Source organism: Pezoporus flaviventris, unplaced genomic scaffold, assembly GCF_033815535.1.
Source record: "Pezoporus flaviventris isolate CSIRO_AGI_PZ_B2104156 unplaced genomic scaffold, CSIRO_AGI_Pfla_v1 ptg000002l, whole genome shotgun sequence".
In the NCBI taxonomy this organism is placed as follows: Eukaryota; Metazoa; Chordata; class Aves; order Psittaciformes; family Psittacidae; genus Pezoporus; species Pezoporus flaviventris.
This window is the reverse complement of record NW_026892550.1, coordinates 86,747,934-86,774,671: the sequence shown is the minus strand read 5'-3', so window position 1 is coordinate 86,774,671 and position 26,738 is coordinate 86,747,934. Positions and strand designations below refer to the sequence as shown.

Sequence of the window (26,738 nt, the reverse complement as noted above, 5' to 3'; positions counted from 1 at the left end):
AGGTAAGAGAATGGATGATGTCAGAGAAGGGTGCCTCTGTGCTGCTGATTCTGTGTAAGAGAAGTCATTTAAACAAAGCTTGATGAAATCTGGCAAATTGTGCTCTTGGGCTGTGTGCAGTTCTTGAACAATTTCCAATGCATATATTTGTTTGGAAAAAGATGAAAAAACAAGTGATTTAGACTCTTTTCAAGCACAAATATTTTAAATCCCACACTGGTAAGGACAAATGAGAATGAACCTAGCACAGAAGAGTATAGATCAAAGTGACCTGCAATGAAGGATTATGCTGAAGAATGATGCTATTCCAGTCTATTTGTTTGTGGTAATACTAGGTTCTGACATTTGGTTCTAGAGGGGCACATACATACAAATGTGATTTGGTTTTTAGTTTCCCCGTTTGTCAGGACATCTCAGGAAAGAATGGCACTATATACAGAAAGTTTCCTAAACTGTTCTAGATATTCTGTATACAGACTTTAAGGTCCTTAGTCCTTATGGACCTTTCTCTACTGGGAGAAGAAAGGAGAAGATGTAGGATGGACTGTCTGAAACACTATTTGCAGCAGTATTGCACTTTCTGATAGTCTGATAGCAAGCGCTGCAGTTTGATGTGATAACAAACTCTTGAGAACAAACAGTTCTGAAAGCAAAAGCAGTGCTGTGCAGTTAAAAGGCTGTCCAGAAAGCCCAGTAGTATAACTTCAATTATAGGCTCCTGCACAAATTTTCCATGTAGCCATGGGCAGGTTGACTATTCTCATCCTGGTTTCCCCATCTTTCATGAAAGGCTCATATTTTCCTTCCTATATGTGATGTTGTGAGCAAAGAAATCTCTAATATTTCAGAAGTATTATTAAACTCCTCTGTGGAAAGGAAGATAGATATCAACAAGGAGACTGAGCCCTTGCTTTAGAAAGATGACTTGCAATTTCAAGGAAGAGGACAGAACATCAGAAGTCAAAAAGGCATATCGAAAATTTCGAGATGCAGCACTGATTCAAAACATGTTATGTTTGCAGCTGCTGGGGTGTGAAACTTCTTCCATGATGTGACAACCAGCATGAATTACTTTATTGCTCATAACAAATACAGATGGACAGATATCAGGGTGAAATGAAGGGCAGGGGCATTTGCAAACTGACAGGGAGAACCTTTCACCAAATGCTGCTTGGAAATAAACTGATCTTAATCAGCACTTCCTTTCTTTATCTTCAGAAAACCTTTAGAGCCAATATTCTCTAGTGGAAGACTAAAATGCTTTTAGGAAATGCATGTTGTTTTATGAGAATCTGTCTCTGTTTTAAGGAGGCTTTCTAAAATGTTTATATTTCTCTTTTCATCACAATTAACAAAGCTTGTGGCTTTTAAATTTACCATTTCAGTTTCAGTCATACTTCACTCCCTGTCCCTTCTCCAGTGTTATCAATCAAGAAATTTGTTGTTTCCAGCTTACATGTGCATGATGCATGTCTGTACTCCTTGTCTGATGATCGACATTGGTTTTGAGTCAGGATTGAGTTCCCTGCCTACTACATGCAGCAGCACCTGTAGCAGTGCTAGGCATCGAAAGTAGTCCCAAGGGGAAGATATTCACACATAGCTTTTAATATGTTCACATAAAAACAGGATGATGTCTCTAAAACAAGAGTGGAAAGATAATACTGCACTTTCAGCCACAAGTGATGGTGGTATGTAAATCCATGTAGTAAATCATTGAAAGTAGTGGTCATACAGGCAAGGTATTGAAAATCAACTTCTGTCTTATAGGTCTTACCGAACAAGCAATGTAATACCTTCCTCATTTGCACCCTGTAGGTGCATTTCTAAAGGTTTGGATTACTAGATGGTAGAGAAAGGGGATTCATAGTAACCCTGCAATCTGTGCACTTTTCTAGTGTGAGGATTTGGGCTGGCTATCCAGGAGGGGATCAGCTGTAGAACGACCAAGCAGTGCACATGAGTGAGCTAAGATAAGGTATGTTTGCTGTTGCAGCTCCCGGGTGGCTGCATAAGATTCAACAATGCATTTTTTTCACTCCTTCAGTTGATTAGGATTGTCATTCCATGATCTTGAGATGCTATAGTTACTCAGAGAGGCTTTCAAAGAAAGAGTGCAGAGAACCATTTATTTCATAATTGAAAAAGAAATAAAAGCAATTTCATAAAAGTAATAAATCCAAATCCAGGATGTGTTGAAATGTCATAAAGTGGTGTTACATGACAAAGTATGACCCTTTTTGCCTTTGCAGAATGTATTCAGGAAAGGTCTATCAGGGCAAATCAGACAAAACCCATCAATCTGTACTGATGAGCTATTTTTTATTTATATGGTGTCCCTTCCTCCTAAATTAGTAAAAGGAATTTATAAATTGCTTCATGTACACAATGCAAACCTTTGCTTTTCTGCTGTCCTTTCCATGTGGAACTCCACACCAACAGAACAGTAGTCATTAAAAGTACCACTAATAGGGGTTGGTGTCCAGACAATATAGGTTCCTGTTCCCTGGTCTTCTCCTCACTAAATACCCTGAGGGTAATGAACTGACCTTGGGAGAAGTAAGATTTCATAAAGAATTGCCATTTTGATTATTTCTTTGTGTGTGCTATTAAGTGCCTGTCAGAGGTTAGCTTTCTGTTTTTTCGAGAGATAATGTAAGCCCAGAGTTACAGTGCTGATGGATTTTGCTGTGTTGTTAGAAAGGGAATTTTGGTTCCATCGGGAAGAGAGGTCAAGTGAAACAAACCTCAGAATTTGGCCTAGAAATCTTGGTCCTGCTACTTTAACTCTTCTGTTCAATGCCAAAACTCACGCTGATTTTAGTGGGGTAAAACCTCTTCCTCAGTTTGGTATATAGAACGTGGGGATGCTTTGATCCCCTCTGGGACCTATGAAAAGTATCTCCATCAGCTAGTCACTGGGGTAGGTCTGAGGAGTTACTGACATCTTGCAGCTGAATAAATCTATTTAAATCCAGCTCATTAAAAGCAGACTGTTAGGATATGTTTCCGTTAGGATGAGCAAATGCTGTTACCTAGAGTCAGCAGTCACAAGTTAAAATGCAAGGGTTTTGCAGAGCTGACACAAACAGCTGTGCAGTGCTTCTGAGAGATGTGTTGTACTGTTACTGAAGATGACATAGGAAACAGTGAACAGTTTATGTTTCTACCTGTCTTTCAAATTGAGCCCAGGCCTTCATGGACAGAAAAGTAAGAAGACACTCTGCTGTCAAAGATGCTTTCTAACATTTACTGCTTGTTTTAGAAAGCACTCTCAGAAATTCCCAAGGAAGATGTTGCCTGCGGGAATTACAAGTTTCCACAGGAAACGATGCATTTTTTTTCTGCACTAGACCTCCTTGAACATATTCAGATACTTTGTGGGGAGTTTTTGTTTGTTTTTTTCCAGTGGGACAGTCACAAAATCTAAGATAAAAATACGAATTTTAAGACGTGTATCTTGTTAATGGGCCCTGGTCAGTGGTGGGCTGAAGTCCTGGTAACCTTTACACTGTCAGAGGGACTCCTTGGAAAAAAAAGTGACAATCCACAGAACCAGTTATAGTTTCAGTGGATGGGTTGCGTTCTGCAACTCGATCTTGCATAAGAACTTCTATAATGAACACAGCCCTGAGCAAACCTTCCACTGAATCGAATCGTTCTGTCCCAACACACTGATGGACCTTGTGGGCACTTAGCACTTTGGACAAGAAGCTTTATAAATCTCTGATGATGCTAACCTGTCACTGCTCACAAATTTTACTGAAGCTGCACTGCTGGTATTCATAGTACTTTTGGTCCACTGTGGGAAAAACGTAAAAAGTATCAAAACTGAGGAACAGCCAAAGGAGAAAAGCTGCTACGGAGACTGGTGGATGAGTCACAGTTTTCAAATCTTCCTGCCCCTGTCATGAGCATTCTGTTTCTCAAAAAAAAAAAAAAAAAAAAGAAAAAGAAATCATTGCTATGCAAAACAATTAAAAAAAAAAAAAATTCAAGAAGGAAACAAATGTTTGCTGAGCTGACTTGGCTGGAATTTTCCCTGCACATACACTCTTGACAGATCAGTGCTTAAACTTCCTATGTGTGCATGAGAGGGGATAGGGAATAATTGAATGCTAGTGAAGGTTGCCCCATCTGTTCCATTATTTGAGGGTGTAAAGATGCTCTTTAGCTCTCACAGTCCTTGTGATTTTGGTTGCCAGGTGGTCTCCCTGCCCAGATTTCACATCCAACACAGCTGTGAAGGTATTTTTTTTCCATCACATGCATCTTTTTTTGCAGAAGGCAAATATACGATACAGCCAGGTCTGAATTTAAGAGTTCCTTACACTAGGTCTTGGGGATCTTTTTCCTTTATTTATGAAATAAATACAGGTAAGCCCCATGGACCCATATCAGATGTAGTACTCTGTCCCTGCTTTCAGAGCACAAAACGCTTCACTCCAACCCCCTCCCCTTCTTCTCCTCTGAGTGCTCCCTGGAGCACTCAAGAACATCCTCATCAGAAATCATCTGACAAGATCACCATCTCAATACAAGACAGGGCAATAAAGTGTCCTATGCCCCAGCTGTGTATCTGCAGTTGTCTCTGACACCAGAGTATCTGCATGCATCACCATCCTGCAGGTACCAAGTTTCACACACACAGTGAGGCACTGTGTCCCAACTTACACATGGGAAAACGTGGCCCAGCAGTGCTCAATGAATTCCTAAAGATCATACAATGGGTCAGAACTAAGGTGATTCCTCATGTTTGCACTGGAGCAAAGCATAGAAACCACTTTGCATATCAGTTTGAGCAGGTGCATCTACTGGATGCAGTGGAGTAATGGATGGAGATGAGAAGGCAGGATTTAAACAGACATTGTGCTAGTACCCAGAGACTAGAAGTATTAGGCACAGCATTGCACTGAGGCTATTTTACAACTTCTAATTCCTGAGCAAATTGCCACAAGTCCCTTGGGTGCATCTGCACTGAGTTTCATTGTGTGGTGAAATGGTCACCTATTTTCTTTCTTTAGCCCAAGTTAGTATCTTAATTTAAGGAATGTCCTCCTTCTGAGCTATCCTTACTCAAATCATCCCATGCCAACACATAGTGAAGACCTTTCAGACCATAGCATTTTGGGTTAAGGTTGTTATGAACCTCTGATGATGGCTATTTACCACTGCTCACACACATGTTGTTTTTCTGTCTTCCCACTGCAGATCTGCGCAGGATGACAGCTGGCTTCATGGGCATGGCTGTGGCCATCATCCTCTTTGGATGGATTATTGGGGTGCTGGGGTGCTGTTGGGATCGAGGCCTTATGCAGTATGTGGCAGGGCTTCTCTTCCTCATGGGAGGTAAGTGTGTTGGTGTTTGAAGAAGAAATGTGTTTTCCTTGTTGTTTTAACGTTCCCTATTTCCATGTGCCCCTCCTTTTCTAAGTCACTGAAAACATTTCCAGAATTGTTTTAGGTGATCTGGACTTGGTTTCATTCCAGACTCCTTCTGGTGTACATCAAGGATAACCCAACTGTCATTACATGTTGTTTTCATCACAAAGCAGTGCTTATAAGTCACAGGGCTGAAAAGGGCCTTTTGAGTTATTTAGTCCAATGCTCTGTTGCTGCAAGTAATACTATCACCCTTAAACATAATGGGCTTAATTAAATTTATAGATTATGCAGATGTTATTCCCACAATTATCATATTTCATACTGAGCCACATTGATAACTAGAAATTGTGCTCAAAGTTTTAACCTGTATGCGTTCCTTGTGAGTTGTTTGTGAGTCAGATGTACCCTTTAGTTTACGTGTCTTTCTACTTTCTCCGGTGTACCTGTGAAAAGCAGTGGTATCCTCTGTTTTCCTTTTCGACTTTACATATGCTGTTTCTTGTAGGCTTTTCTCTGTAAAACCCAGTATCAATCGAGCAGCCCTCTCTGCCACCTGTTCTTGTTTGTACTTACACTTCTCAAACACGGATGAGAAGGACCATTACCAAACAAGGTCTGATCAATGCCTTGTATGAGTGATGTGATGGCTCCCCATCTCTGCTGGAAATCCCTTGCCTGAAGTATTCTGGGGTTTTATTTGCCTTCTTCATGCCGTGTCACACCAGAGATCCTCAGTCATCCTTCAGCTGGATAATGCATACAGGCCTTTCTTTTTCTTAATTCCTGGTGATGATCTCCAAGTTTCAAGCAGAGATTCTGTTTATTGCTCCTGAGACACATGCCCTTGCACTCTGTGCTTTTGAGCTTCTTCCTGTTTCAACTACACCAGCCCTCAAGGTCAAAATACATCTCCCCTGTAATAGTTCAGACTTTCTTACTACAGATGCCATGCAACTTCCTGCCATCAGCATGTTTCGAGGCACACTTGAAAAGAAGGGTGTGAGAGTTAAGTCCCAAATGTAGTGCTGACAAAGAGAACAGCCATACTTCTCTTTCCTCTGCTGGTGGTTTTTGTTTCTGGACTTTTGCTCCTCAGGCAGAGCATCACTTCAACACATTTTGTTACCTGTTCATCTGTACTGTGGTGTGACACAGCTATGTGTGTGAAATACAGGAAAGCTTCTGTAGTCTCAGAAGAGGATTTAAGCGCTCGAGTAACAAGTGTTTATGTTCCAGTGTTGTTGGTGTTGGTGACATAGACATTAGCGCTCTCACTGACCACGAACACATATGAAATCTGTTAGTATCTTGTGCAAGCACACACTGGTCTATGTGTGGATGTCTTGTGGTGGGTGTTGATACTTTATGGGCAATGGGTCTGCTAAATTAGCTTGGTATTTCTTATGTAATTAAAAGCTTAGTTTGCACAGGGGGGCTATTTTGCTTTAATATGTTCAGATATCTGTGTGATTTTAACTTACTACAGCACAACATTCAGATTAAAACATTAGGACTATATTAATACAGAAAACTTAAACTTATTAGAAACTAGCTAAGTCTTGTTTACTAACTGTAAACTATCACTATATATGGCAGAGTTTCTTGTACAGCTGCAGAGATTACATTTGGGCTTAATGTTATTTGTTTGTCAGTAATTTGAAAGATAGCTGATAAAAGTTTTCAGGTGAAACAAGACCCAGTGTAACCATGCATAATGGGATGGGTCACCCATAGCTTACAAAGCCATCTTGGTATGCTCAAACAATACACATTTCAGTGGAGACAGATCCAAGGTCATGCAACTGGGAACAAAAAGTGTCAGTCATCCTTGCAGAATGAGAGGCTGCCTCTCAAAAAGCAGCAGCTCTGAAAAGGTCTTTGGGATCATGGTTGCTGGGATCATCCAGCTGCACAGCAGCTCTCAGCACAATACAGCTGCTAAATGTGCCAGTTTTGCTGGGAATATACAATAAGAGCATGAGGTGGGGTTATCTCTGGGCAAAGCAAAACTATTTCTGGACATCCTAATCTGGTGTTTCTGCTAAAGAAGGATGTGGAAAGATAGGGAGAGGTTTGCAGAAGAGCTACAAGAATGATTCAGGGTCTCAAAACCAAGAAAGGCACACCATGCCACAGAAAACCCATTGCTTGAAACTATTTAGCAGAAGGTTTATAATTGACTTGAATGCAGCGTGGAAGTACCTATACAAGAAGCCATCTGATAGTAGCATGCTCTTTGCATAGACAAAATAAGAAGATACAGCAGTTGGAATCTGAAAGTAATTGTAATGAGAGGCACCAGATTATTTTATCTACCAAATTCCATCAAGATGTGTGATTTTTTAATAAAGATGTGTTGGGAGGAGCTCAAATGTATTTTCTGCTTCAGGATAGACACATGGGTCAGGTTTACAAGAGGTTACTCTCTTGTTTTTGCACAACTCAGTGGCAACTTCTATTGTTTTCCTGATTTCTTTCAACAGCAAAGGTACATAAAGTTACATCTACAAACTGAAACAGTCAGTTAATAAAATACACAACTACTGCCATCTAATCTAAAAGTCAGTAGCTATCATTGTTTGCAGGCTGTGTCATGTTACATAGGCAATCCTTCCATAGCCAACAAACCTTTAAATTGGAATCTTCAAGCTGGATGGTGCTCAAATACAAAGCTGTTACTTCTGTCACGACATAAATGCTATCATCATATTGTCGTATTGGTCCTCAGAATGCACAGAGTGCCTTTTAGTTGTACCTAACTTTGTCTCTGGTCCAATTATAGAAAAAATGCTTTGGGAGGCAGGCTTATGACAATTAACCTAATTGCAGATGAGACTGTGTTAAGTTGGTAGCTGTATAATCAGCCTGAAATCTAACTTTCGCTTCCATTTGTAACACGACTTGTCTTGTCTCTGTGTGTAGCATTTCCTCTATTTTAATTTCTAGACAAACAGCTCTTCTGTAATGCTTAAACACTGCTGGCTTACCATATCTATGGGTTTTGTCCCATATTGCCCATAATTCTTTGAACAGGAAATCTCAGTGGAGCACTGAGAAATGTGCTGTGATAATCTAACAAGACCAGACATGGTTTCCTTAGACCTCTAGTTCTTTATTATATTTACTGAACTGTATTCTTGCTAGCCTGTGTGGCAGTGCCTAATAAGTACTTGTTGTAGTGTGCTTGATGTAATTTCTCAAGCAAATTACTGAAATAAGTCATTAGCAAAATGCAGGCCGTTATCTGGTATTAGCTCATCTGGAATCCAGGACATGTAAACTGTGATTTAGAGTGTGGTTTACACTGTTATTTGGCATGTTTTGTAACAAGTTAAAAACGATTAATAATTCATCTTTTCTGTTTAGTCCAAATGTATCTGTATCAACAGCAATCACAGGTCTCTTATGGCTTCCAAAGTTCGTTTGCATAATTTTCTGTATTTACTGCAGATTTCGTACTTGGATTCCTTATCTTGAACAACAGCATTTGCCTGACCACAGTAGGAATTTTTTTCAGTCCCTTATCTTGTACAGAGCCAGATGGATACTGCAAATTATGTTTAGTGGATTTGACCTCATTTTGCATGATGGGACTATTTCCTAGCCTCCTTTTATCCTGCAAGGTGGGAGAGTTTCTCAAGAGTTTCTCCATTTGGAGTTGTTGTTATTCTTCACTAAGACTAGTTCATTTTATGCATCTTATTTGAGACCATTTAATTCTATTACAGAAGCGGGTCATACTCAAATTATACATTACTCCAAGCACATCCTCTTAACAGCTTCTTGCATTTTCTCTACATGCAAATGCATTAAATGATTGAAAATCTGTGCACCAGTAAAAGCTCCATACTGGGCATGTCATCCAGTAATTTTGCAACTTTATAATAATTCTGGAACCTTAGAAGCATCTGTAACACTGCTTGCAAATGTCAGAATCCTAGTTCTATTGCCAGGTCAAGGCCGATTTCAGTTTTACTTCCAGCTTCATAAACCTGGGATGCTGTGAACTGTCACACTGGCAACTGTTCCAAGGCAAATTCCTATATCTTCAGGAATCCCTTCTTTTAGTTCTTCATCAATGTGTTTAAGAATATTTTCTGTACGATCGTAAGGTCCTTTCTAACCCTAACCATTCTATGATTCTATGATAAATAGTCAAGCTATATATCCATCTAAACCATTGGGTTTTCCACCAGCTCTGCAGTACGTTCATTCACAGCTTTTTCTTGCTTCAGCATCTCAGATTTTGCTAGGTTAATTTTCTTTCCACAACCATGCAAATTGAATCTTACCACGCCTTCTATTATTGTACTTGCTTTATAAAATTAGCTTTTAAAGGCAAACTCTGATAGTCTGTTGTTTTCCCAGTTCAGCTCTGATTTCATTTCAGTCAGCTGTTTTGAAACATCATGTGGCTTGCTTTATTTCTGGTTTTGAGGGCTGGGCTGACTTTGTACCTAAATGTTCCAAAACTCCTTTCCTCCACATCAGTGCCTGCCACAAGGAAAGTGGGGTGAAAGGGCCGCCCCATGGTGGCATGCTCCAGTGTTTTGGCAGTGGTTGCCTTCTCCCCTTCCCTAGCCGGTGCACCTCCACGATGAACTGCTGTCTCTTGTCCCAGCTGGAAATATAAAGTGGCACTTCCAATATCTTGCTGTGGTACTTGCTTCATCACAAAATTATCCCTGGCCAAAGCTACATCACTTGCTTTTGTAGATGTATTAGAAGACCAACAAAGAATGCCATTATAAAATGGCCCTTAGTAGAGCTCTGTCCTTCAGATGCACATTCATGTATTTCCTTTTGTAAGTCTGTAATTTGCATTGAGAACACATTTCAGTGAAATAGAGAGGGGGTTTACTGCATGCCTAACAAGGCAGCCCTTTGGGGAGAGAATACTGCGTTGTCTTATTTTGTTCCAAATTTACTGCAAATAAATGCAATAAATCATCTCTGCACTTGTTTACTGTTTTACCTGCTCTCTTCATTCTTATCTGGTCTATGCCAGTTTTGTCTTGTGACATGCACTTTTGGATCACTTTAGGGTTTTTTCCCCATTTCCTAACAGTTTCCTTAGAGAAGCATATAATTTTACTAGTCTTGCAAATATTCATTATTCTTTGCAAAGTCAAGCGTGTTTCTTGCTGTAACCTTGCTTTGAGCCAATTATAAGTTTTACCATTAATAATTCAGTCTCTAATTAGTCTATTGGAAATTATTCCAGCTGTTAAATGCCCTTATTCGTGTGATTTAGCTTTGCCATGCATATCTGTAATAAAAAGACTTGTAGTGTCACGTAGCAACTCATGTCTTATCTTTGCCTAGTGACATTTTTGCATGAAATACTGGGCTTGGGGCTTTGCTTGGGAGTCTGAAATTCCCGTTTTTACTGGCACTGAAATGCCTGAAAGTCTTGCTGTACACATACAACAGTGCTATGGAGTTGTTGCTCTCTGATTTTCTGCCCTAGCATTTGCTTTCAGAAACATCAGAAATTTCTTTCATCCTCTCTGCCTGACTCCTCTCCAATGATGATTTTCCAATCTAGGGGATTCGAGCACCATTTGCCAGCTCCGCTTTTGCCACTGATGTGGGTTTTGCCTGATCTACCTAAGAGTGCTTTGGAGACATTGCTCTTTGCAGCTCATCCATACTCACAGGACTTAGGTCAGGGTTACAAAAGCTTTAAGCGTTTTCCCAGAACAGAGGTGAACACCTATTCTTTCCAGTGCTGGCTGCTATGGCAGAGATAAGCAGGCAAGAAAGATGTGTGAGAGGGAAGAAAAAATAAAGTTATGTAGGTGTGCTGGCAGAATTTAATGCATTAGTTCAGATAGGCAAGAAAGGATGTTTGTTAAAGAAATAAAGAACAACCCACTTACAAATGTTATCAGTTCATTCTGAATTTATATTCTAATCTAGGGAGAAACACCCTTTTATAAATAATTTCTATTCTCCTCCCTTCTCAGAAGTATTTCCAAAATATGCCTTCCCTCTGTCCAGGGATAAAGCAACAAACTGCTTTATGAGCCCAGAGCCAGAGGATGAACTGACCATTTATACTGGGTGAGTTTCTCTTGCTCCAGCCATGTCAAGCTTGGCGTAGGTCTGTCGCAAGGTGCTGGGGGGAAAAGATGCACTTAGGGCTTTGGGCAGTGCCTGCTAGATCCCAGCAGCTGCCAGAGCACTGCTCGCTGTGTCCAGGAGCTGATAGCCAGGATGATACTAAAGGGTGCAGACCTTATCAGAAAGTGGGACTTCAAAACAGGGCTTGGGAGCCCATGCAGCACAGTTGTTGGTACAGACATGCTGTACATGTCTGTATCGTCTTTTACTCCCCACCTCCACAGAGAGTCTTGTCTTCAAAATCCCCATGCTGTGCTTCCTTTGCCTGTGCTGTGCATATGTTAGTAGATGACAACTGAGGCATCTGTGTATTTGCGACCATGGATCGTTACCAGCTGTTGAGTCATTTGAGTCCCAAATTTAACTCACTGTACTTTGAAAATAGCACATAGCTGAAGAAAATAAGAGTGTTTATTCTACACAATTTGGTCCTGCCATCTCAAAATAATCATTCTGCTGCTGAATAATTTAAGAAACAAAAATGGAGCAATTTAATATAGCAAGTGTAACGCAAAGCTCTGTGATTGACATCTCCTAGGCACTTACAAAGTACCTTCGTAGCAGCTGCCGAGAAGAGGCAAAGAGAAAGATAAACAAAAAGAGAAAGTAAAAGACATGCTTTGGAATTCATCTGGAAATACAGTGGGTCTCACAGGGCGCCTAGGATTTCTACAATCAAGGTCTCTACCCACACTTCAGAATATTCACTTCTGGTGACATAATCCACGACAGCACTGAAGATGGAAGATATTTTCCATGGTCATATTTACTTTTTTCTTTTCCACAACATGAGTCTTTGAAAATCCAGTTTCTTATACTTCTTCCCCCAAAAGAATAGCATTAGAGAGTTTAGATAAAATCTTTCTTACATATGGACATGTGTGTGCACAACTGTATGCATTCAGATCTTAAGAAACAGCACGCAGTCTTTACAAGGACAGAGGTCTACAATAAGTGGCTGTAATCTGAGCTATGAAGCTTGGCATAAATATAGTTTTCACAAAGGCATAATGCCCTTTGCCAGTTTGAAAAGCATTTATAATTCAAAAAATGTTGGATCACTGGAAAAAATGAGATGCCAAACATGTTTTAATCCTGCAGGAGATATTAAATTAGTGATGACTGGAGAGGAACTGAAGAATTCAGCAAAACTCCTTGCAGACCACTGTAAGAACTTATTTATGGGGATTGACCTCCAGATGGAGACAAAGGATGGTTTGTATCAAGAGATGCCATAAATTGGTTATGAAAGTCTGAAACAAGCCTCAGGGCGACAGGGTCAGTCCCCCCTCTGCTGTGCCTCCCACACCACACGTACACTTTTGTTCCTACTTGTGCTTTTGGTTAAATTTTGCATTATGCTCTAAAGTGATTTAAGGCCTCGAATTGGAATGAACTTGAGTTAATGTACAGCAGTAACAGCTTTTAAATGTTTAAACCTCTCTAAGGCTCTTGACTGTTTAAAACCCTCAAAAACATTACAAGGGTGTTGCGGAAGGCAAGAAAGGAGCTGATGAAGGTCTTTACGGACCTGTGATGAGACCCAGAGCTCAGACCAGCCATGCAGGCTTTGTACCTTAGTGCCCACTGGCAGTAATATAACAAAGCCAAGTGCATGCATATGAAGGTAATAAGGGTTAGCCTGCTTTTAAAGATGTCCTTTTCCATCACTTTCAGGAATTTTCAGTCCCTCTTTTCAAACAGCTTTCTCCCGCATAGCTTGTGGCATCCCTCACAGATGGAGTTGTAGATGACGTTCCTTGGTCTTGTTATAGGCTATGTTTCCAGGGCTTAAAGAGTGGCCCTTCTTCTGTATTTCAAACCTGGTCACTGATGGATATATGTCCAGATATGGATATAGGTCCACTGGACATACTTGCAAATGTGGACTGGACTGGGAGTGCTTCTTCATCCTGACCACCTAAATATTTGTAATCAGCCTTTAGAAATTAGTATCACTTTCTTTTTGGAAATTATCAAATTTCCAATTTTCTCTCCCAGAATAAACACTTGGGAAATGATCCATGCAAACAGACAGCCCCCTTGCCACCTTTTGGGAACTTAATACGATGCCAAGGTAGCCTGTTTAGCATTTGCAAGCTAGAAAGCAGTTGCTCAGCTGATGGCATGACAAGCCTCACAATACATTCTGCTTATCTTAGGCAGAGCTAGGATAGCGTGTTACATCTCTACTTCTAGTACTTCTCTGTGCTTACTGGTGCACTGAGAACATATTTTGCATTTTATCTATTAATGCTGGCACCCATTTTGAAATGGGAATAGGAGACCTTAGATGAAGTCAGGTCGACGGAGCGGTTTGCCTTAGTCGATGAGGAATGGGTTAGAGACCAGTTGAGCAATCTGGACATCCATAAATCCATGGGTCCAGATGGGATGCACCCGCGGGTGCTGAGGGAACTGGCGGAAGTCATTGCTAGACCACTCTCCATCATCTTTACCAAGTCTTGGGAAACGGGAGAGGTGCCTGAGGACTGGAGGAAAGCAAATGTCACTCCAGTCTTCAAAAAGGGCAAGAAGGAGGACCCGGGTAACTATAGGCCGGTCAGCCTCACCTCCATCCCTGGGAAAGTGATGGAACACCTTATCCTTGGTACCATCTTAAGGCATATCAAGGATAAGAAGGTTATGAGGGGCAGTCAACATGGCTTCACCAGGGGGAAATCATGTTTGACCAATCTCTTAGCCTTTTATGAGGAAATAACACGGTGGATGGATGATGGCAGAGCGGTGGATGTGGTCTACCTTGACTTCAGCAAAGCATTTGACACAGTCTCCCACAGCATCCTCACGGCTAAAATGAGGAAGTGTGGACTGGATGATCAGGTAGTGAGGTGGACTGCGAACTGGCTGAAGGAGAGAAGCCAGAGAGTTGTAGTCTATGGGGCTGAGTCTAGTTGGAGGCCTGTAACTAGTGGAGTGCCTCAAGGGTCAGTACTGGGACCGGTATTATTTAATATATTCATCAATGATTTAGATGAGGGAATTGAGTGTACTATCAGCAAGTTTGCTGATGACACTAAGCTGGGAGGAGTGGCTGACACGCCAGAAGGCTGTGCTGCCATCCAGCGAGACCTGGATAGGCTGGAGAGTTGGGCAGGGAGTAACTTGATGAAATATAACAAGGGAAAGTGTAGAGTCCTGCATCTGGGCAGGAACAACCCCAGGTTCCAGTATAGGTTGGGGAATGACCTGTTAGAGAGCAGTGTAGGGGAGAGGGACCTGGGGGTCCTAGTGGACGACAGGATGACCATGAGCCAACACTGTGCCCTTGTGGCTAAGAAGGCCAATGGCATCCTGGGGTGTATTAGAAGGGGGGTGGTTAGTAGGTCGAGAGAGGTCCTCCTTCCCCTCTACTCTGCCCTGGTGAGACCGCATCTGGAGTATTGTGTCCAGTTCTGGGCCCCTCAGTTCAAGAAGGACAGGGAGCTGCTGGAGAGAGTCCAGCGCAGGGCAACTAAGATGATTAAGGGAGTGGAGCATCTCCCTTATGAGGAAAGACTGAGGGAGCTGGGTCTCTATAGTTTGGAGAAGAGGAGACTGAGGGGTGACCTTATCAGTGTCTATAAATATATAAAGGGGGAGTGTCACGAGGACGGAGCCAGGCTCTACTCAGTGGCAAACAATGATAGGACAAGGGGTAATGGGTACAAACTGGAACACAAGAGGTTCCACTTAAACTTGAGAAGAAACTTCTTCTCAGTGAGGGTGACGGAACACTGGAACAGGCTGCCCAGGGAGGTTGTGGAGTCTCCTTCCCTGGAGACATTCAAAACCCGCCTGGACGCATTCCTGTGTAACATTATCTAGGTGTTCCTGCTCCGGCAGGGGGATTGGACTAGATGATCTTTCGAGGTCCCTTCCAATCTCTAACATACTGTGATACTGTGATACTGTGTAATATGAAAGATCACCTGCTTTCACTATACAGGTATCTTGTGTGCACTGGCCACTGGAATGCTCTTTTATAATTTAGTGTTATAATACTCCTCAAGGGGAATAATAACACCCATCTTTGCATCTCATACAGCATAAATTCAAAAGCAGAGCTATGTCCTTCTTCTCACAGAATACTGTTTTCACTTTTTTTCCAATACCTTGGGAATTTATCTGATTCTTTAGGTCAATGTTGGCAGGCCTAGCCCCCAAAAGTCGGGACCTAAGAGTTAACACCTCCATAACAGAATGGGGGTGGGATATAGAAAGAGGTTTTTCAAATCAGTAGCACAGCTGCACTGCAGGGTGGAGTTATTTAGAGGTGGGTTTTTTTACTGGAAGGAAAGGCACAATGAGAGAACTCATTGTCAACTCCATAGCATTTGATCTCCATGGAAACAGGATCAGCTGACTTCAAAGTCAACCTTCAAATGTGTCAAATTTCTACACACACACACACACACACACACACACACACCGGCTTGTTTCTGATGCTGCTAGATGTGTGCTTGCACGCTGGGAAAGAAATACCAACACAAGCAATCCTGGCAACATTGTACGTGATCACAGAAGAGCACTCTCATTTAGGAGATGGAGAAGAAAGGCTCATAATGAGGTGCAGAGATCTTATACTCTGGAGCAAAACAAGGACAAGTAGTGTATGTGCACTTCTAAACTTGTTTTTCAGTCTTAAATCAGTCTCTCTGAATTTGGTGTACAGTAAATTAAGGAGTCAGCTCACTCTGGCTTTTCAGCAAAAAGAATTGTTCATATTCATGTGTGTTCATTTGAAGTCAGGTATACTGACTTGCAATTTCTCCCTCACCAGCATGGCAGGTACTGACAGAAACCTACAAGTACCTTCTAGAGTAACAAGAACAGAAAGCGTAGCGTAGTCTAAAAGGGACATTAAATCTAGTTTGCTTCTCACAGACTTCGGTAGATCTTTGGAGGGGCTGACAGAAAGTGAATTAAAGTAGAAGCAAAGCTGGGGAGACAGATCCAATAGAAATACAAAAGACTCTCCCACCCACAGCCCTGGAAACCAAATTATGTGCATTTTAAAATTCTGTGGTTGTTCCTTATCCCTTAATAATGTCACCAGGTCTCTGATCTGTTGCTGCTCTCTGAATTCCAATGGCAAGACACATCAAGGCCAAAGGAAGACAATGAAAATAAAAGTGGCATTTATTACTGGGTTGTTTTTTATAAAAATATTCAAAAAACCAACCAAAACCAGTTTGCTGAGTTGCTTGCATGCCTGGCATCAAAGAGGAAAGAAGACTTCACATGTAACAGGAGGAAGAGTAATACTGGCATGATTTGCTAGATAGAAAGAATTCTTTACTGAGAGAAAGGGGTGCATATTTCTCTGTGTGGCAGATCTTGTTAAATGCAGAGGCCGTAGCAAGGTTTACATTCACCTTCTTGGCTCCTCAGGTTGTCAACTTAGAAAAACAACATTTCCCTTGAACAAATCATTCCTACACTTGCTTGTTCTAATCTGCCTGGGTAGTGTCCATCTGGCTACTGGAAATTCAACAGAAAAGCATCTGAACCTGGCGGAAACTTGATGAGTGGGGCCTTCCTCATTTCTGCCCTACCTGGCTCTTCCAGGGGATGGGAAGGCAAGTCACGCCAATGTCCTTGTGGGGGCTACAGGGGCTGCAGAGGTATTTCCTTTGTAACAGGAAAGATTTCAGCAAGTGATCCTTTAAGACAATACAGAGCCAGGGTAGTTTGTTGCTTGCAAGCATTCACATGAATGATGTTAACTTCATAGGGGTGGTCTGCACTAAGTGGTCGTTGCTGACAAGATAATTGCATCTTATTTTGATTTCTGTCTATTATATCTCAAGAACTGTATCACTTAGCACATATAGAAAGGATGCTTCTGTTTCTGGCAGATCAGCTCAGGGAAACAGTAATAGAGCCCAGAGCCTTTTGCAGCAAAGATCCTCAGTTCACATTCAGTACAAACAACTCAAAGTTCTACAACCAAAGGGTCCTTTGGTCACTTGAAAAAATTCATGCATAGGCTTCTCTTCAGCACCTGAAGGGGAAATTACCCAAACCAGGTAGCCACCACCATCACCCAGAGCTCCCAATGGCTCTTTAAGTAGAGCCTTCAGCAAACAAAAGTATTAAAAAGATATGTGAGTGCATACCTTTAAAAAGTATTAAAAGTATTCTCTTTAAGAGTATATTTAGTGTCTCACACTAGACAATGTGGAAGAAGGCTGCACTGAATTTGTGCTGTGTCTGTTCTCCAGTTTCACTTGTCTTGAAGAACATCTTTCTGAAGACTTTTAAGCAATTTAAGATTTCCTACAAAAGAAATATTCCACAAACCCTCTGAGGCTCCTTCTCTTTCTGAGAGAGGTTCAATTTTTTTGACTGGAATAAAAAAAAACCTCACATGGAGAGAGGCAGAATGATTTGGTTGCTAAAAGACCAAACACAACATGGTGCATGGTTTCCCCGTGCTTAGGGAGATATCCTGTGGCAAGGCAAGCCCAGCCTGACCCGACAAGTTTCCCTTCAGCTCTGGAAAATGCCTAGAATAAGAAGCACCTGCCTGAGGTACAGTTTGATACTAAACTTATGTGTCTTGTCATCTGGTAAATCTGAGATGTGATGGCGTTACTCAGGTTTGCTCAGACATTCAGTGCCCCTTGCCATTTAATCTTCAGCCTCTGCCAGGGCCATCCTGGGGGGGGACTGTACTGCAGGGAATGAAAGAAACCTGCCAGCAGCCTCTGCATGTTGCAAAGCATGGTGCTTGCCAGCACAGGGATAGGACAATTTCACTAACCTTTGATTAGGATGTTTCTTCATTTCGACATTAAGAGATCTTTTTCTTTCCCTTCTGCTCCCAGTAAAATACTGAATCACACTCCACTACTACAATTGGCACAAATTTTGCTGCCTCCTCTGTTGTGGCTGCAAGTTCATGATCCATTATGTTTGCTTAATGGCTTTAGTCAAGTACTCAAGTCACTTTATTATTGCCAAGTTATTTTGGATTGGTCATAGGAATCAGCATTGCTAAAGTAATCAGAGGGTTATTCAACTCAGGCTTTGATCAACTCCCCTATTCCTTCCCAGATCATTTCATCAAAACAATGTGCCTTTAGCTAAGTAGTGTTGCTTTTGCCTTACATACCAACTCATAGCTTCAGGCAGTGCTTGCTCATAGCTGGTGTTCACGGCCTGCCATGCACAGCATGGATATCCACTACCAGTACAGTCCCATGCCCCATGGTATATGGTAGCATAAATGTCACCATGTGCAAATCCGCAGAATGCTATAGTGTGCAATATAAACTGCATGTCAGTTGTATCAGCATAGCAAACCGGAGACCAGCCCTCAACTGCTGTAATATTGTTCCATATTCTGTGCTGATTTACATGAGCCTAAGGATGGGATCCATTATGTATTCACACTCCTGACAGGATACATAGTCCTCTGGTGCCATAACTTATGATGGCTTGTGCAGCGGCAGTTCAATAGACAGGAACTGCTGCTGAAGTAACATGCAGCAGGCGTACAGCTCTGGTGCGGTGCAGATGCCACTGGTACGTTTTGAAGTAGGAGGCCAAAGGCCAAATGCAAACCACATTCTGACAGAGCTATAATGCAATATCACTGCACCACTACAGACCCTGCAGTTTACTCTGGCTCATGGTGTAAAATAAAAATGCATGAAGTTCCAGCCCAAGTGCGTATATGGTCTCACAAGAGCACTGCACCGAATCTCCACCACCCAGTTGGACTTGTCCTTCCATCTCAGCCTTTTTTATAAGGACAGTTTTCCAGTAAACCCCTGGCTATTCTGCAGCCTATCGGTGATGCTGCAAGCTGCTTCTGCTGGAACAGTACATAATTAAGCAATAATTTATATTCTGTGCGTGTATGCACAGAGCAATAAAGTGTTCTCAAGAGCTGCGTGCTGCTGAGGCGTTTAATCCATGCACAGAAGGAGTTTACTGCAAAGCTGCTCCCTCCAAAAGGCTTTTGTCATCACTGTGTTGGGAGGGAATTTGGCTTATTCTTTAATAATTTCATTTGATTGTGATATAATTTAAATAGCAAATGGTACACACTCCACTTTAGGATCAGACCTCATTTTATTTGTTTGTTTGATGTACCTTGAAAATAATAAAAGCTAGTAGGGCAGAGGGAAAGTAAAGATAATGTTTCACTTCTGAGATTTTTTTCTCCCCAAACCCTATAATAAAAAAGTGATGATAGTTAAATAAACAGCAGTCCTTCCAAACACATTAGTGGCCACAAATTGCCATCAATCACAGCTACTAGGAATACTTTAAAAGGCAGAGATTTGCATTTACTTGAGAACTGCATGGTTTTAGAGGACATCTTAAAATCCATACCTTTCTGCTTCTCTTCTTATCTACTGGTGTTTATAAGTAATACTTGACATTTCCATCTCTGGGGAAAAAAAAAAACAAACAACAGCCCAGAAGGGGAGAAGAATCAGGATTTTGGGTTTGTTTACTTTGTACATCTGACAGCACTGTTAGTATGTGAGTCATTTCTGCCTGTTGTGGGGGGAAGGGAGAGAACAAACATCTTCCATCAGGCATGGAAGAAATGTTTTCCAAATAATGAGAAAAACTATTTGCAGAGGGGAGGGTCTCAGAGGTAGGATTGGTGCCTGGATCATTTTACTTACCATCTTTTTGGATTTCCCTTGATTTCAAATTGCTGATGCCTCCTTCAGTCTAGTCTGACACCTTATCCTTGATCCTAGGGAGAAGGATGTTTAGTTGAATCTCCTGTCAGCAGGGTCTGTTTGCACACTAGCACCACTAAGTCTCACCTTCATTTGCACTATATCTAAGAAAGGCAGGAGTTCTTGTCTGGCCAGACACCACAGACCCTGGGAAATCCCTCAAGCTCTTATTGCTATGGAAGCAGACCCAGGTCTGTGGGCAAAGGATGTGGCTTCTGACATGGTTCAGGGGGTCACTAGCATGAGGCAAAATTCAAATGTATTTGGTATGGATGGTTTGAGCTTGTCTGTGTTAAAATCAGTTCACTCACAAGCAGTTCTGCTCTCCCCTGGAGGTGAGGTTTAAAAACTGCAAACGGAGGCATTGCAGCCCCTCACACAGGTAGGCTATCAGAAAGAAAAGGGATGTTTACCAAAAAAACTCAAAAACAATTCCCAGGAGCAGAGCCCCACAGCTCTGCTTGATATAATCATGCTTAAACCAGCTACAGCAAAGTTCTCTGACTCATAATCCACACCGAATTAGGCTTTGACTATCAATGATATTACCTTTCCCAGCCATTCCTCTCCTCACCATGTCTGCCCCTGCAGCAAGGATGGAAGGACCCCAATCTTATACACATCCATAACAAGTAAGTTCATCTCTGTTCTAAACAAACTTCCAGGCTAATTGGAAGAGACATTTAGTGTGATGCTTAATATTCTTCTTCAGTAATATATGAGAAGGCAAAGCACAAGATAGCCACAAGGTATTAAATAGCTCAGGTGCTCAAACTGCTGTTTACCATCAGTCTGTTAGCAAGACAGGCACTGTCAAAACTAGCCCAAGAGGAACCCAGCTGTCTAATAAGGAGTCAAGATGGAGGTTTAAATACATGTCAAACAGCAGTGTCTGTGGCTCAGACATGGCTTTACATGAAATTTCATCTCTCACCTGACTGAAGCGTTTTGCAGTGACGTGAATTTTCTTTGTCAAAACCGCCACTGTTGCCTTGTCTCATTCATTACTGTTTTGCTTATGATGATGTGTAAATCCCACCACAAAGAACTTAGCACTTCTGCTCTCTACAGCTGCTGAAGGAGATGGTCTTTATCTCCCCCATCCAGCTTGCATACAAGCACATCCACGGTGAGCTCTTATTACTTCCTGTCATTCACATTCCGTGTGCCAGTGTTACAGCTGGACCACCAGCCTTCAGATTTGGTCAGAGTTATGGGGAATGTTTTTAACAAAGAAATTGAAGTTTACATTGCTGCCTCTGTCCAGGGATCTGGGGCATTAATACAATGTATGGGGGCACCTCACTGATGGCAAGAACCTGCCAGGAAAGTGAGTAAGGGTTCAGTTTACTTTCTGGGGAGAAAGAGAATCTCAGCGTTGGGGGTGATCACAACTTGCTGCAATCCTGCTGCCTCTGAAGCATTGTGTCCATAGCGCAGGCAATGTCATGGGCAGGGGTGACAGCCTCCCTCCTTCTGCTATCCCAGCTCCATGTCTTATCCAGATTAGTACAAACTGCGTTTTCAAGTTAATCTCTGCATCACTTCCACCCATGACTTTTTCACTAGGATAGCCAAAACCCGTGCAATTTGCATGGATGAACCTTTGTGTTATTATGATTGCCGGTTCATGAGGAAAAGTTACCAAACAACCGTGAGATAGTAACTGTACTCAGTTTTCATCAGTAACCCTCCAGGTGAGATGCCAGATTAACTACAGGTGGGGAATTCCTCCCTTGGCTGAATACAAACAACACATAGGACTCATGTAATGACCATCAAGATTCCTGTAGGTGATATAAAATGGCATTTTTGTGTCAGTAATGAATAGCAGTGTGCCATACAAAACATTCTGAAGAAGCATAGGGGTGTGACTGGCTGAGGACTGTACTATGCATCCTCTAACATTGTGCATGGCACTCAGTATTTGTCGTCACGGGATTAGCCCATTCTCCAGTGAAGGGGCAGGAACGGGACAGGCTTTATTCGAAGAAGTCTCATGCTGATGATTTGCTTTATTGTCTATTGTTGTTACTCATTCTTCTTTATTGTTCGTTTGTTATGGGCAGAATACCCCCAGCAAGATGGAGTGCCAATATATTGGGCACTGTTCGAATACAAAGATAAGCATCACTTGCTGCATTGTAGAGCTTGTGATCAAAACAGCCAAGACAAAGCGTGAAAGCACGGGGAGTACTTGAAATACAAAGTTATTTCCTTCCCTTTTGTACTTAGGAAATGCAGCTCCAGTCTGGCCGCACAGATTTTCCCACCCACCTCTCTTAACAATCTTATATTTTGAGAGAGCTTAAATTATCATGTTCTTGCTTGCAAAGAAAGGCCTTTCATGTCATGTTCTAACCACAGCCAGTTGAAATGAGCCATGGAGCTTGGTTCAGAGCACGGTGGCTCTGATGGATCCTATTATCCTCGATCCAACAGTGTGCTATTCATGTTGACATGACTAGCACAGAGAAAAACTGCGTACTTGCCAGACACCTTCATGTTACTGGATAACCCAAGTGACATAGTAAAACATGGAACAGGGTGTGTGGTTTCTAATCAAACTACCTGATTTTTAGTAAGGAATTCTGCAAGGGAGGCTCCCCCATTTCTCCTCAAAATCTGTGAAGACAGCTCCGCAGCTTGGGATCTCACAGTGCTTTTGCTAAAGTCCAGAGAACTGAGTGTAGACTAATTGGGTGCTGGTGAGAGGCAAGAAGGCTGGTTTTATTTCAACAGGCATAGTACCTGCTACAGCTTGGGCCTTCTGTGCCCATGGCTCTCAGGCAATTCAAAGAGGCCCACAAAGGGAGGAATTAGAGAGTAAAAATAAACTGCCGAGTTTATGATGACTTCAGTTGTTATCTCTTGAGACAGACGCATAGCATCTGTAGCTATCCATTATTTGGTGTGTGGGTGGCAACTGTGACATTTCAGGAACTCGAGAGTTTAGCTTTGATGAAGCTGGAGGCCAGAGATCAAAACTGGACTCATCTGGGTGGGCTAAGGTTCAGCCTCATCTGATGCACGTGTCTTCCCATAACACCACCTGAGAGAGTTATGAAGCCTGTCCTCGCAGTGCTCTCAGGAAGAAATGAAGTATTGCTGCAGAGATGGAAAACAAGAACAGGATATTTTGAAGATTTCCCAGCACAGCAGAGGGCATCTAGATTGGGACTGGAGTCATACAGAGAGTAGAATCCGGATTTTGAAAGAGAGTTTAAGGTTTTGACAGTGGTATTTAAAAGGGGGGTGTGTAATGAAGGATTTTAAATTTTTATATAAGAAAAGTCTGGAAAAAATCTCCCAAGTCATTTCAAATGTATGTTTCATCAGAGCCAAGTATGTGAAGCATTTTGTACTATTTTCTGCTATAAAATCCATCACGGAAAAAATGAAATTAAACAAAAAAATCAAGCTTTTTATCCCCCCAAGAAAGTATTGAAACATGATGACTCATTCTGTAGTTGTCTAAAGCAAAATTCCAGAAAAATCCATAGTCTCACAAAGCATTCAGGTTCCCAAGGGAGTGCTCATAATGAAAACACTGTTCCTGCTGAAGTTTTTCCATACAGCTCTGTTCAGCATCAGATCAGTATTCAAGGCTCCTTTGGCACTCAGTTCTTTCCCCATGGAGCCACTAGACTAAGCCATTTCCTATATAAACATCTTCCCCTAGGTATTTCCTTACTGCTTGCACCAGCTTTTGTCAGGAGACTTGGAAAGTAGTGTGTCTATCACTCTTCTAACTTCTCTTTCTTTTTTATCTCTCCTTCTCCCCTTCCCACTCTCCTCCAGGAACCTTCTGCATCATTTCACTGTGCACGTGCGTGGCTGGAATCAACTTTGAGCTCTCCCGCTACCCCCGCTACCTGTATGGACTTCCCGATGACATCAGCCATGGCTATGGCTGGTCCATGTTCTGTGCGTGGGGGGGCCTGGGCCTCACTCTTATCTCTGGCTTCTTCTGCACTCTGGCCCCTTCTGTCCAACCTGTCCCCAGGACCAACTGCCCCAAATCTAGACCTGAGAATGGGACAGTGTGCTAAAACAAATAGCAAACAAATACACACATACATATATACATATATATATGTCTATGTATACCTATACATGCATATATATGTATATATAATTATATATATATCTAATCTCAAATTAATGCCAGTGCCAAGGTAGAGCTGAGTCCAACACAGCACTCACATCTCCACTGGACTCTGTTGCTTCGTTCTTTCTCACAGCGATGGGAAAGCTTTTCTCTCACATGGCTCTTCCATCCAACTCTTTTCAGCAGCATACCTTAGAGATCGAATGAACATACAGTTGCATCTACCTACTGCCATTTGGGAAGGGGAACAGGGGGTCCATGTGGGGGATCTGGAACCAGAATCTGTACAGGACATGGAGGGTGGGGTACGGGGGGCAAAAACCTGTCCATTGCATCCAGAAAAAAAAAACCAACGCAAACAGCAAGCAAAGGAACAAATCAAGCATTTGAGCCAACTTTACAATGCACCTCCTCAAGGCCATTATCAGAAACCCGCCCTCTTTCCTTTTCTTTCTTGAAACAAAATGACAAAAGCCTGCCCTGTCATTGGTTTGGGGTTTATGGGTTGGGGATTTTTTTTTGCTTAAACCACAGAAAACAAAATGGACAGAACGTGTGGGGAAAAGCAGAAAAGCATTTTCTCTTTGCCTGCCAAACTTCAGAGAAGCAAACAAGTGAAAATAATAATAACAAAACCAGAAAACAACAACAAAAACTTCATGAGGACATCTCAGCGGACTTTCCAACAATGCGGTTTTAATCTTCCAGCTGCCTTACATCCAGGCTTACAACTGAGGCTGAACTGCTAACGCAAACGCAGCAGAAGGCCTTTTGAAAATGCTGTGATACATGTGTGTATAACCTTTTCTTCCCTCTCCTTTTATTTATTTTTTTTTTTAAGAAAAAGAAAAATTTAAAACATTGCAATGTGATTGTCCACTAAACCCATCCATGCTGTGTTTGTGGCCCAAGACTGAGGCACCGCAACTGCGGAAGCGCGAGGACAGCCATCAGGTCTGAGACAGCATGTCTCCTCTGGTGGATTTCAGGATGTTTTTTTTTGTTTTCACGGAGCATCTGAGAGTTCAGGATGGTGGATCCAAGGGAAGACCGACCAAGGAGAAGGGAGGTGGGGGGAGCCATGGCTGTTGTTCTTCCCAGATATTTGCTGGAGTGGGATTTCATCAAGTTTCTAGTTCGGATGTTTAAGACAACTGGGCAAAAGCCATTGCTGAGGAGGAAAGGGAGCCAACTTTTGTAAGGGAGAAGTAAGAGACGCCTCTTGTTGTGTTCATGTATGCCAAATAAGACGTTCCCACATCTTGTCTTTGGAAATCTCCCCGGTTCACTGGACATCTCCACTCTCCATCTGGGAGAACTGTGTACAGATGGAAGCAAAAAGGTCAGATGCAGAGAACAGAGATCCATTTCCCAAGAGCTCAAGCATTGTATGATATAATTGTGAATCTGCAAATGGGACTCTCTCTTTTTTGGTCTTTCTCTTTTTCCTGTTACTTCCACTTCCCCAAAGTGTCTCTTTTCTCCTTCCCTCTGCTCTTCCCATCCTATGATCTATTCAAGTCATAGGTCCAGAAGAGCTAAATGAACAGCTAAGTCTGGAGAGGTGGGTGAATGCTGTTAGAGGAAGCAAAGCATTTTGGTTTTGATGGCAGTGGGTCCTTGCAGGGGACCAGTGGCTGAGGGGAAGGTGGGGAGGAAGGGCCAAAGGAGTAACTAAAAGGAGTCTTAAAAGACAATGACTGAATGGCCATATGCAGGAGTAAGGGTGCCACTGTCAAATGCACAGGCAAAGGGAGAGAAGGCAAAGTAAAAAGGCCTCCCCAAAACCAACTCAACCCAACATGCTCTTAATTCAGGGATAGTACCAGCAATCCTTTCTTACACGATATCTGCATGCCATCAGCTCTCATGAGCCAATAAAAAGTCACCCTCTGCATCTAAAAAAATCTCACCAGGAGACGAAGGAAACCTGTTCAGACTGTGCTGTTGCACAGAAATTGAGGCATTCATTTCCAGGTCATGGCAGTTACACAGCAAGAAACAGTACTTTGGTTAAAAAAATCTAACCAATGAATAATTCTTATGCAAGACCGTTGCATAGCCAGATATTCCTCTGCCAGCCCTGCTTCCCTCCCTGTTACACCTTGTGTCTTGTTCTTGCTTTATTAACAGTGCCCAAATGAATGAAGTTTCTGGAGGTCGTGTTGGAGTAAGGTAGATTTGGTTTTCTTTCATTCTCACCCAGCCACCTAGCTTTTGTTTTCCCTATTCTACAAACTCCCCAGACATGCCAGTGCCATCTGACAAGTCAGTGTGTTGCCATTAAAGTGCCACCCGACAACTGAAGTTTCATTTCATTTTCCATTTGACATGACCAGAGAAAGTATTTATTTATTCATGTTGATTGATAATGCGAGCTTTTTGAAGAAACTTCCTTTTTAAGT

The 26,738-nt window shown here is 42.0% G+C and overlaps 1 protein-coding gene across 4 annotated transcripts in view; it reads left to right on the top strand.

Moving 5' to 3' along the window:
* The window catches only part of TMEM178B (transmembrane protein 178B), a 246,494-nt gene that overhangs the window by 194,709 nt on the left and 25,047 nt on the right, over nt 1-26,738 (top strand). For 2 of the 4 annotated variants that reach the window (XM_061444914.1, XM_061444913.1), the window contains 2 exons: nt 5,212-5,349; nt 24,024-25,200. In XM_061444914.1, the coding sequence (XP_061300898.1) occupies nt 5,212-5,349; nt 24,024-24,274 (389 nt within the window). In that variant the 3' untranslated portion in view covers nt 24,275-25,200. Of the gene's footprint in view, nt 1-5,211; nt 5,350-24,023; nt 25,201-26,738 lie in introns of those variants that run through there. The other 2 variants (XM_061444916.1, XM_061444915.1) reach the window with 1 other exon arrangement.